Source organism: Pteronotus mesoamericanus, unplaced genomic scaffold (assembly GCF_021234165.1).
Source record: "Pteronotus mesoamericanus isolate MK-2021 breed Mesoamerican mustached bat unplaced genomic scaffold, CSHL_Meso_final contig_68, whole genome shotgun sequence".
Taxonomy (NCBI): domain Eukaryota; kingdom Metazoa; phylum Chordata; class Mammalia; order Chiroptera; family Mormoopidae; genus Pteronotus; species Pteronotus mesoamericanus.
The window spans coordinates 9,356,006-9,368,368 of NW_026555234.1; the positions used below are offsets into that span (position 1 = coordinate 9,356,006).

The 12,363-nt window shown below is 31.2% G+C and overlaps 1 protein-coding gene across 4 annotated transcripts in view; it reads right to left on the minus strand.

Moving 5' to 3' along the window:
* The window catches only part of LCORL (ligand dependent nuclear receptor corepressor like), a 120,502-nt gene that overhangs the window by 76,754 nt on the left and 31,385 nt on the right, over positions 1-12,363 (minus strand). For all 4 annotated transcript variants that reach the window (XM_054581984.1, XM_054581982.1, XM_054581983.1 and 1 more), the window contains exon 2: positions 5,196-5,261. In XM_054581984.1, coding sequence (XP_054437959.1) covers positions 5,196-5,261 — 66 coding nt within the window. The remainder of the gene's footprint in view (positions 1-5,195; positions 5,262-12,363) is intronic.

Consider the following 12,363-nt stretch of genomic DNA (forward strand, 5'->3'; position numbering starts at 1 on the left):
AGCGCTTAGTGCTTCATTTGAAACCATTCTGTTAGATTGTATTGTGACAACTATCATATTAGTTGTGCATTAAAAAAAAAATCAAAATTGGTCAATTTTTGTGTAGCTATTTTAATATTAAAGATGGAAGAAAACACACGGTATTTTCAGAATATTATGCTTTATTATTTCAAGATAGGTAAAACAGGCAACCAAAATGCAAAAAAAGATTTGTGCAGTATATGGTGAAGGTGCTGTGACTGATTGAACATGTCAAAAGTGGTTTGCAAAGTTTTGTGCTGGAGACTTCTCTCTTGCTGGACAATGCTCCATGGTTGGGTAGACCAGTTCAAGTTGACAGTGATCAAATCAAGACATTAATTGAGAACAATCAATATTATGCCATGTGGAAGACAGCTGACATACTCAAAGTATCCAAATCAATAAAGTTATTGGTGAAAATGAAAAATGTGTCTTTTATCTTAATGGAAAAAACCATACAGACTTTTTGGCCAATCCAGTATTTACCCAAATGAGTTGAAAACACATCCACACAAAAAACTTGCCCACAAATTTATAGCTGCTTTATTCATAAGTACCAAAACTTGAAAGTGACCAAGATGTCTTTCTAATAGATAAATGGATTAATAAGTAAAATGTGGTACATCTATATAAGGCAGTATTACTTAGCAATAAAAAGAAATGAATTATGAAGCAATGAAAATACAGAGAAGAACCTTACGTGCATATTGCTCAGTGGAAGAAGTGAGTACAAAAAGGCTAAACATTGTATGATTCCAAATATATGACATTCTGGAAAAGAAAAAGCTACAGACACAGTAAGATTAGTGTTTGCCACGATTTAAAACCAGGAGAGAGGGCTGAAAAAGTCAATACAAGTGATTTTCAGGGCAATAAAACTATTGTGTATGATACTGTGATGGTGAATACATGACACTGTGCATTTGGCAAAACCCACAGAAATTTACAACACACACAGAGTGAAACTAATGTAAATTATAGGGGCTTTAGTTAATAATAATGCATCAATATTAGTTCATTGATTAGAAGATCACACTAATGAATGATGTTAATATGGGGGAACCTAAGAGAGGGAGAAGAGGGAGTGTATGGGAACTCTACTTTCTACTAGTGTTGTCTGTAAATGTAAATGTGCTCTTAAAAATACTATTTTAAAAATTAGAATTGAATATATACATGCTTATTTATCACATATTTCCCATTCTCAAATATACTTCTAAATAATTTTTAAAAGATATAGTCCATCAAAGAGATGTATTATATAATTTAATCAATATCCTATTGCTAGATAATTAAGCTTGTTTCCCTAGACCTAGCATTACAAACACCATAATGAATACACTCAGAGAAGTCACTGTGTAGACCTGATAGACGCTAATAATGAAATTTATTTAATAACTACAAAATAATATTAGATCCTCTGGTTTTCATATAAATAGTCATCAATTTATATTAGAAAATTACCGACTTTCGACTTAATACTAGGTCACGAGTTCCTCCTTATTCATTTTTCTTTTCTCATTGCTAATCACTGTTCCTAACACAAAATAAGCATTCCAAATACTTCATCCCATAAATTTTATTAAAAATTAGTTTTGATGTCTCCATCATCACAGTGTTAATACTTGGAAAAAAGAATATTAAGCCAAAAATATTAAATTTCAGTCAGTGGTGTAAGTCAGAGGTCGGCAAACCTTTTCTATAAAGCACTGGATAGAAAATATTTTAGGTTTTGCAGGCCATAGAGTCACAACCATTCAACTCTACTGTTGTAGCACAAAAGCAGCCACACAATATGTTAACAAATGAGAGAGGCTGTTACCTCTAAAACTTTATTAATTAGGTAATTAAATTTGAATATCTTAAACTTTCACATCATGAAATATTAATTTCTTGATTTTTTCCCAACTATTTAAAAATGTAAAAATCATTCTTAGCTCATAGGCCTTTCAAAAATAGTCAATGAGTTTGATTTGGCCCACATGCTATAGCTTGCAGATCTCTGACATAATCTCCCTTTGGTATATGAACAAACATAGGAAAAAAAAAAAAAAAGCAGAAGGATCTTATCAGCCAGTTTACATAGGCCTACTGCACTCCTTTCATATTTCTGTAAAATATCCATCCATAGTCAGGGCAAGCAAATCAGATGATCCCATGGATGAAATAAGCTGGCTCATCAATAAAATATGAAAAAGAATAGACTAAAAGTCCAGCAACAGCAGGAAAAGTTTGGGGGAAAAGGAAGAGAAAAAAGAGTCAGAGTACAGAGAATTTTTCTGGGAGTACATAAAAGTGGGAAGTTTCTAACATTAAAAGTTTCTTGGGAGACTTTACTCCAAAAAGAAATAGTAGTTATGGTTCCCTCAAAAATACAAAAAGGCATGACAACAGATCAAAGAACACATAAAGCTAGGATTTCTGCTTTGTTTCCAACAAAATAAAAATGAGCAGCACTCAAAAGCTTTTTTCTGTACCATTCAATCTAAAGGTGGTTCTGAATCAAATTAAAATGTAACTCTCTCAAAACACCAATATATGAAACAAATGTCTTAAAAACACAGTGTGGCAAAGTTGATTTTTAAGGTAGCAGTATGAAATTTAGAATATTTTTCCCCACAAAAACAGTAGCAGGTTTGTGATGTAGTTCTTTTAACTTAAATGTATTATAAAATTTAAATAACATGCATTTAATTTTATAAAAAATTTAGAAGAATGTACAAGAATCCTTGCTATCCAATTTATTTGGTTCCCGAGTTTTGAAGTAAGACAGGTTCAGTACTCCACTGATTTCTCTAAAAACATACACTAGTCTATTTAACTCCTGCATATAGATATGTATACCGAGAAATACTTATACTTGTAGTCCTAGCATCTAAATATTAACCATGTTTTAACAATAGTAATAACAAAGAAAGCACTTACTCCAAAGAGGGTAAGAAAGAAGTTGGAGATGTCTAAAATAGATAGCTTCTACATGCCTTTTCCAAAGGCTCCACACTTTGATAGCATTGGTTTAATTTTCCTTCAAAACATATAGCTGACTTCATCCTTGCATAGATATTGATTTGTTACTATAATTAGTATCATCACTCTTGAACCTACAACTTTAATTAGAAGTCTCTAATTCAACAAAGCAAAAAAAAGAAAAAAAAAAAGGCAGAATTTACCCACAAAATTTGGAGAAAAGTTAGAACATTTGAGGTGACGAAGGGCAATCAAATTAAGTGCCTATGTATAAGAAAACAATTGAGTTTCAAAGCTTAGCTAACTCTATAAATCCCCTACAAAAAAAAAAAGCACAAAAGAGGACATAAAGTACAAGAACTATTAGAATTAAAAGAATAAATGGAATAATATACACATCAGTGATGTATTAAATTAACTAATGAGTTAAAATTAGTTATAACAGATTCACAATATAATACTGTACAGTCATTATGAATAGTGATCAAGTCCTGGCCAGTGTGGCTCAGTTGGTTGGAGTATCTTCCCATTAACCAAAAGGTTGCAAGTTGAATGCTCAGTCAGTGCACATGCCTGGGTTGTGGGGTCAGTCGTGTGACACAAAGGATCTATGTGTCTCCCTTGCACTGATATTTATCTCCCTCTCTTTCTCCCTCCTTCCCCTCTCTAAAATCAATGAGCATGTTCTTGGGTGAGGATTAAAAAACAAAGAATGATGATTAACTTTATATACCCAAATTATACACTAGTGAAACACAGGTACGAAAACTATATATACTGTATGTAAAGTATATGCTACTTTAATAAAAACAAATACATACAAACATATATATTTATATAAAAATGTTAAAGGTTATTTGTGGGTCATGGAACTAATTTTTCACTTTCAGGTTTATTTGTATTTCCTAATTTCCTAAAACAAACATGTGTTTCATGTACACTAAAGAAATAATAGACTAAAAATAAAATACATTCATTTATTTCCTTAGAACATTCTGCCCTTTTTATAATAAACTAATTTCTGAAGGATCATAAATATTCTTGTCTCCTTAGCTTTTTCCTTTATTTGTAAGCTCAAAAAATAGATAAAACTACAATTAGTTAGTATTGCTTATAAATATATCAGGTAAAAATATTAAATTCAATGTTAAACTGTGATACAGTGAGAAACATTGAAAGTTAAGGGACATAAAAAAAGATCCTAGCCATAAGAATGATAAAACTCTGGAAAAGACATATTTTGGAGTCTCGATCCTTAAAGTCATGTTCTGCATGGATATCATTCATCTGATTGAAGATAGGTGGTTGGAACAAATGATCTTTCACTGGTACTTTCAGCTTTTATGATTCATAACTCAGTCATGCTCCTTTAACATTAGTATAAAATGAGCAAAAACTTCTGACTACTCCAACTACCATTGTAACTACCTCAATTCTAAACACATATATATGTATGTGTATATATGTGTTTGCGTGTGTTTATATACAAATATAAATACACGTAGATATATGTATATGTATGAGAAGGACCTTAGTCTACTAGACTAGATAGTATCAGAACAGAAGATAACAGCACAAAAAACTGACAAGATACAGAAATAATGCTATACTAGCATTACCCATTTTGTAAATGAACTGCAGTATAAAATTTCAGATATCTACAAAAATGTTCTCTCCTAGTGCTCTATGTTTCCAAACAAGCAGTGACACACCTACACTATGGTATCACAGCAATTACATCATGGATCAAAATCTTCCATCAGGATTTATGCAAGAACGTTTGGAAGAGGAAGCTATAACAACAAACAATGTTATACATAAATATAAAACCAAACATACATGGCAGGACTTCTTAAGAGTGACAAGCTAAGTTCCAAGCTGCCTGTATCATAAGAAATAGGAGATAATTATTTAAATATATCCCATTAGGTCCTCTTTAAGAAGTTAGGGAACATAATATATAAGATAACAAAAATCAAATTTTACCACTGCACCAAAAACAAGCTTCATTTTCTATTTTGATCAGCGTAATACTTTATGTTAAAGATTACCATGTGATAATAGGAATATTTGGACCGGTTTATTTATTCATTTAAAATGTTTTCCAATTAGACAAGACAAATTCATGTTTATTATAAATTTAGTATAGAAAAACCACTTTTCATTTGTTAAGTAGGACAGGTTAAAAATTTGAAATAAAACATTACCTTCAAATAAACTGAGGTCTCTTCGTAGCCGTGGTCCATAAAGCCCTTCTAAAATACTCTCAAAACCTGTGTTATTAAAGAGAGAAAAGTATATTAACTACTAAAAAAGCTTAGTTTTATAATAATAAAAAACCATAAACTCTGGAAGATTCAGAAAATTATGAATTTAACATACGATGAGGTGTCATTTTTTCATTTAGTTGAACTAAATTGACCTAAGCAATATATAACATAATAAATAGTCACATAATAACTGTCAGAAATTACAGGATTATAAGGAAATTAAAATATTCAAATGTAAATATTTACTATTAAGAAAGGTATACATCTTTGTCACTTAGAAATATTCCCAGGTTAAAATATTATGGGCAGATTTCTTTTTGGAATAATTTTGTAGAGAGAAGAAAAATTAGAAAAGACATATATTACAATCCTGTTTATATTTGTTATAAAGAATGTTAACTTGAAAAAAGTGGTATTTTTAACATCAATTACAAAAATGAGCAAATGAGTCTCAATGAAGAGAAATTCTTGCTGTGAAAAGTATGATGAATACAAAATTTTAACCTACTTATACAAATTATAACACAACTTATTCATAGATATGGACTGCTTTAAGGAAAAAATTACTGAAAATCTTGTCAAGTTAACAAAACCCTGGTTCATGAATTTACATAGTATTCCACATTATGGATATACTAATTTTTAGTATTTTCTTTCTGAAGTCTGTATTTTAAGCAGCTTTTTGACAAACTACAAAGCATCCAGAGATAATGACCAGAATGGCAAAATAACTGGGAAATTAAAGAAAGGAACTACTTAAAGAATGCTCATATTAGGGAGGAAAAAAACTAAAGGTAGCATGATAGATCTGAAAAATGAAAGCTAAAGATTTTCTCAGTGATATTCCTAAATTGTAAAAAAGATAGAAATACTATGATAGAAATGTTTCATAAAGCATTCGATGTTTTAAAAAGACATTTTAACATCTCTGTAATCAAGATGCATATTAAAATCAATGTGTCAGTCAAAAAGGGTTAACTTTTTTTCACTTACTAGAAATGATGCATTTTAAACCTTATGTCGTCTTAAATATGACAAAGTAAAGTACTTATCATGGCACTTGGTAAATAGGTTCTAAATAAAATCTTTGTTAAATGATTCAGTACTAGTATCCATGAGTGGAAATTTCAGGCAGAAAAGTGAATGGACTAGCACCAGAGAGAACTTACAAGAATGCTATAGAAAAGCCTTTCATATTGTATAAAGCCTCAGACTGACCAAGCTCAAAATCTCTATTACGAAGATAATCTAATACTATCTTGCTGTGATCAATGGACTCCAAATATAATAATGCAAACAACTATTTTAGGATGTCATTCTGTTCTATACTGGACAAAATGTACAGCCTCTCCCTATATAAACTTACCAAATTTAAATACACATTTCCTATATTTAAGCCTAAAAAGAAGAAAACAAACAAGGATTTATACTTTTGTTCTATTGGGTTTCTCAACTCCTCACTAGATAAGAACAAGGTTTTACACATATCCCATTAAAACTTACTCATACTGCACATGTTAGTGTTATTGTAAATGATATCTTTAGTTGAAAATTCTGTTTCTTTTAGGTTTATAGAAACACAATTGATGTTCGTATACTGACTTTGTACCTAGCAACATTGTTAAACTCTTAAATTATAATAACTTATCAGGAGATTCTCAATATACACAAATATATCATCTATAGATTATGGTAGTTTTGTTTTTTTTCCTTTTTAGTACCTATTACTTTCTTTCTTCCTGTTCTTGTCTTACTGCCTTGGTTAAGACCTCCACTATAATGTTGAAAATTAGTGGTGACAGCAGGCATCCTTGACTTATACCCAATTTCAATGGGAAAGCATTGAAAAGTTTCATCATTAAATACACTGCTTGCTATATTCTTTTAAATAAATAACTTATCAGATTAAGAAAGTTTCTTCTACATCTAGCTTGCTATATAGTGTTTCTTACCATGAATAGATGCTGAATTTTATCAAAAAAGGTTTTAAAGATTTATTTTTTTTGAGAGAGGGGAGGGAGGGAGAAAGAGAGAGAGAAACATCAACGTGTGAGAAACATTGATAGGTTGCCTCTTGCATGCCCCCAACTGGGGACTGGATCCACAATCCAGGCATGTGTCTGACTGGGAATCAAACCAGTGACCTTTTGGTTTGCAGGCCAGCGCTCAACTCAATGAGCCACACCAGCCAGGGCTAAATTTTATCAAATTCACTTTCAATCTATTGAAATGATCATTAAGAGATTTCTTTCTTAAATCTCTTAATATGGTGAATTACACTAAATGTTAATACAATCTTCTTTCATTTCTGGGAAAACCCATTATCATGAGGTGTTTTTGATAGGTTTCCTATCCTGTTCCTTTAAAGTTTCTGTGTCTATGTTTACCAGTGTAGCTTGTCTGTAAATTTCCTTTGTACTTGGTCAAGTTTTGATGTCATGCAACTCCCATAAAATGAGTTTTAATGTTCTTTCTTTTTCTACTCTCTGGAAAAAAATAGGAAACATGAACATTTAGAAGAACATACCAGGCATACCAACTGGGGATAGAGTCTGAAGTGCTTTAATATTGTTCAAATTTTTAACAGTCATAGTGACTATTCAGGTATTTTATTTATATTCTCTTTTTTATTTTATTTCCAGTTTTTACAGTTTTCTGGGAACTTGCCCATTTCAACTACATTTTCCAATTTATCTGCATACAGTATTTCATTCTATGCTTTTATCTATTTAATGTCAACAGCATCAGCAGTCATGTTCTTTTTGGTTTTCATTCCTTCAGGTATTTATGTTTTCTCTCTCTTTTCTCAGTTAGACTCATTAGAAGTTCCTTTAATTTTTTGGATTAAAAATTTTGTTTCCCTGATCTTCTTTATTTTACATTTGTTTTCTTACCTACTAATTTCTGTTCCTGCTTTTATTTGTGTGTCCTCTATTTTGAGTGTATTTTACTCTTATTTTTCCTTCTTTAAATGGATGTTCAGTTAATTTTTAGTCCTTCTTTGTTTGTAACACATACATTTAAAGCTATCAATTTTCATCTAAGTACTTGATTAGACAGCAGTCCACAACTTTTGATATATAATATCTTCTTATCATTTAGTCAAAAAATTTTCTAATTTCTAGCATCACCTTTTTTGGATTCATGTTTTTTTAGAAGCATATTTCTTAATTTCCAAACACATACAGAAAACCTACACTTTTAATAGATTTCTAACTTAACTACACTGTAATCAAAGAAAATGCCCAATATAATTTTAATCCTTTCACATTTTCTAAAACTTTTTTATAATTAACACAATTTTTTTAACTTTATTTTTATTGTCAACACTATTACAGATGTCCCCATTTTCCTCCCCTTTGTCCACCTCCTCCACCCCGCCCCCATTCCTCCTTCTCTGTGACCATCACCACACTGTGTCTATGGGTTATGCATGTATGTTCTTTGGCTAATCACCTTCTTTCATCTAGTCCTCTCCCCAGATCCACAGCTGTCAGTCTGTTCCATGTTTCCATGCCTCTGTTTCTATTTTGTTCATTAGATTGCACATATAAGTGAGATCCTATGGTATTTGTCTTCCTCTGACTGGCTTATTTCACTTAGCATAATAATCTCCAGGTCCATCATGCTGTTGCAAAAGGTAAGAATTCTTTTTTATGGCCACATAGTATTCTACTGTGTAAGTGTACCACAGTTTTTTAATCCACTCACCTACTAATGGGCACAATTTCTGAAAACTCCCTACATGTGCTTGAAAAGAAAATGTACTCTAAAATTGCTGGATGCAGCATTCTAATTTGTTCATTACATTTAGAATATTAATTGTGCTCTTTAAATCACTCTTGTGTCTTTGTCCTATCAATTGTTGAGAAAAGTACATAAAATCTTCCATAAAATTGTACTTTGTCACTTCTTTGATTTTTTGCTTAATATGAGTTTGAGGACATATTATTAAGTGCTTATAATTATTTTATGATTGTTATATGTTCCTAGTAACTACAACTCCTTATAAAGTGACCCTTTTTATTTGTAGCAATGATTTTTGTACTATACTACATGGTTAAATATTATACAGCTATAAAACATTTTTTATTGCTTCCTTAAAGTCTTTTTCAATTGTTTCTTTATCTTTCTGTATTATTAAATAACACGGAATTTCTTTTTAAAAGCGTCCTAACATTTTGTCAGAATTTAGTAATTTAAATTTATAAATTGTCAATATATTTGTTTAAATTCCTTATCTTCTGTTCTATTTGTATCGAGGTTCTATATATAGTTCTATTTCTCACTTTCTTGCAATTTTGGAATTTACTGATTATCATTTGACTTTGTTTCTCCTCTATTAGTATGAAAATTAAGTCCTCTATTGCTGGGTTTTTTTTTTTAGTTTAACTCAGAAATTAGGATATGCGTTTAAAGCTAATTAAATCTTTCCCCACCCTTCTAGGACTTAGACCTCCTTCCTTTTTATGTTATTGTTCTTCACTAAATATTATGTTCTTTTATGTTTGCACACATATTTATCATGGTTTTTGCCCTTTCTTTCCTATGTATCTCAGAATATCCATCTAGGAATACTCTCCTACCTAAAGCAACTCCTTTACTGAGCATCAGTTGCTGATAGCACCTTCCTTAAGACTGATCAAAAGCATCTAAATCATTCTCACTATACACTTCATGATGTTCTTTCTTCTGTATTTTATATCTCTTTCTATTAACTGCATTTTTGTTAACTTCTTTTAACATATATTTTTTTTTTACTTCACAAATTCCCTCTACTGTACAATCAACTTACAAATACATTATCTGACTTTTTAAAGTCAACTTCATAGAGATACAATTTTTGTACAATACTATGTACCCATTTTAAGGATAAAGTTTAATAATTTTTCCTAAATACACACTTTCATTAACCAAGGGTATAGTCAAGACACAGAATATATTCCCATCAACTCAAATGGTATCCTTGTGCAATTTTAGTAAACTGCTTGGAACAACCCAAAGCACAAGAAAACTACAAGTGCTACTAAACTCAAGTGAATTCAGAAAAGTCAGATTTTGGTAGTTATACCTTTCAAACTTGAATATTTGAAATCAGAAATATATTGAGAAATCTACTGTTTTTCAAAAGCCATAAAGTGTTATTCTAATATTTGGCATCTAAGTCTATCCCATGATAGCCTCATTTTGCTGGATAATTAACAAATCCCAAACCAAACAAAAACCAAAACAAAAAACCCACCTCTTTTTAGACAATACATCCAGATTTTGATGTGAAAAATGCAGTCACCAAATCTATTACAAATATGCAAGACTAACATATCTTTTATCCCTTTCCTAGGACAAAACCCCAGCCACCAGCCCTAGGCAAAAATTTGAAGCCTTCAATACAACGACCACCTTATTTTCCCTTATATTTTCTTTGGCCCACTAATAGAACTTCTGAAGGCCTAAACTTATGCTCAACCAAATCTCTCCTTAACCTGGTCAAACAGAAGTACATCTGAATTTATGATTACACAAGTGAAGCACGCCAAGTAATGGATATACAGGGAGGAGTGGGTAACTAAAGTAGAGCAGAGGTAAAACTTGTTGATAATTAGTAGCCATATTTTAACTCGAGGATGAGTATCCATACTGATGCTTTCTGCATTCCCCACTCAGCTTACCATAATGTTAATTATTAACGTTGAACTAATGGCTACAAATTAAACACTAAATTTTTATAATGATACAATGCTTTTCTACTTGTAAATTTACCTTCAGATGCATTCTTGGGTTGCTAGATTCAATTCTATCTTTTAAAATCTGACTAAATGTATGCAGTTATCATTCAAGCAGCAAATCTGATAACTCTGACCTATATAACTGTCTTTCCCGAGGGTCAAAATTGTTTATTGAAGTGCTTCTTCGGTCAGTTTTCAAATGATATATAGATTTAAATGTATCTTTACTTCCATGGTGGTAAATCCATGCACCATATTTAATATAAAACTACACTAAAACTGTAATTAATACAAAAATTCCAATACTTTGTAGCTGCTAGAATTTTGCTATCAAACACTGATTCCTATATTTAAGTACAACAGACATTTAGGCAAAAGGCAACAGTTCAGACTTTAGGGTCGAAGGTGACAGGAAAAGATGGTGTCAGGGAAGGTTTCCAGAAATAATGACACCCAAACTGAGTCTTAATGAAAGAATAAGAGTTAGCTAGGCAAAATAAGGAAGAGCACATTACACATGTAGAAAGAGAGAGCATCATGCATAAAGACATAGAGAAAAGAGAGCTCACTATACTCAAGAATGGCACCACACAATATAACTTTGTATAATTTAGAAATTACATGCATCTGTGCTGTTGAAATACAGAGTGGGGCAAACGCAGGTTTACAGTTGATCATATGGAAAATAATACAATAATTAATAAATATAATACAAGGATAAACTGTGTTTCACAAATGTAAACCTACATTTGCCCCATCCAATATAGGAGTTGAAAAACTTATTTTTAAATTTTATTTAGTTTTACTAATTTAAATTTGAACAGCCATGTCTAGAAACTGAAAAAATATGGCAAAAATAAAGAATGGGATGTGAAGAAAGGGCAGTATAAACGGCTGAAGAGATGTGCACAACACGGATCTTCGAGGGCCTAGCACGCTTTGTCAAGTAGTTAGTATTTAACATAAAAGCCAGAATGAGGGATAGTAAGCCTTTAAGTAGTCAAGAGACAGATAAGCTTTGCATTCAGAAAGATCATTCAAGCAGCAAGTGCAAATAGACTAAAATGAAAAAAGAGTAAAGACAGAATGGTTAGAAAACCTGCAGAAATACAGCAGAGAAAAACAACAACAACATAGATTTAGGCAGTACAAGTTTGCCTAGGAGAAAGGGGATAACTTTAAGTGATATAATACAATTAAGTGGAATAATAATTAAACGATGCCATAGTTTCATTATTTTAAGGTGGGAATAAGTAAAGATTTCCAGCTTGAGAAGGTGAGTGAACAAACACTCACTGAGACAGGAAACCCATTAAGTGTTTTTTTTGTTTGTTTGTGTTGTTTTATATAATTGGTAGATATAGGAGGAAAACACTTTT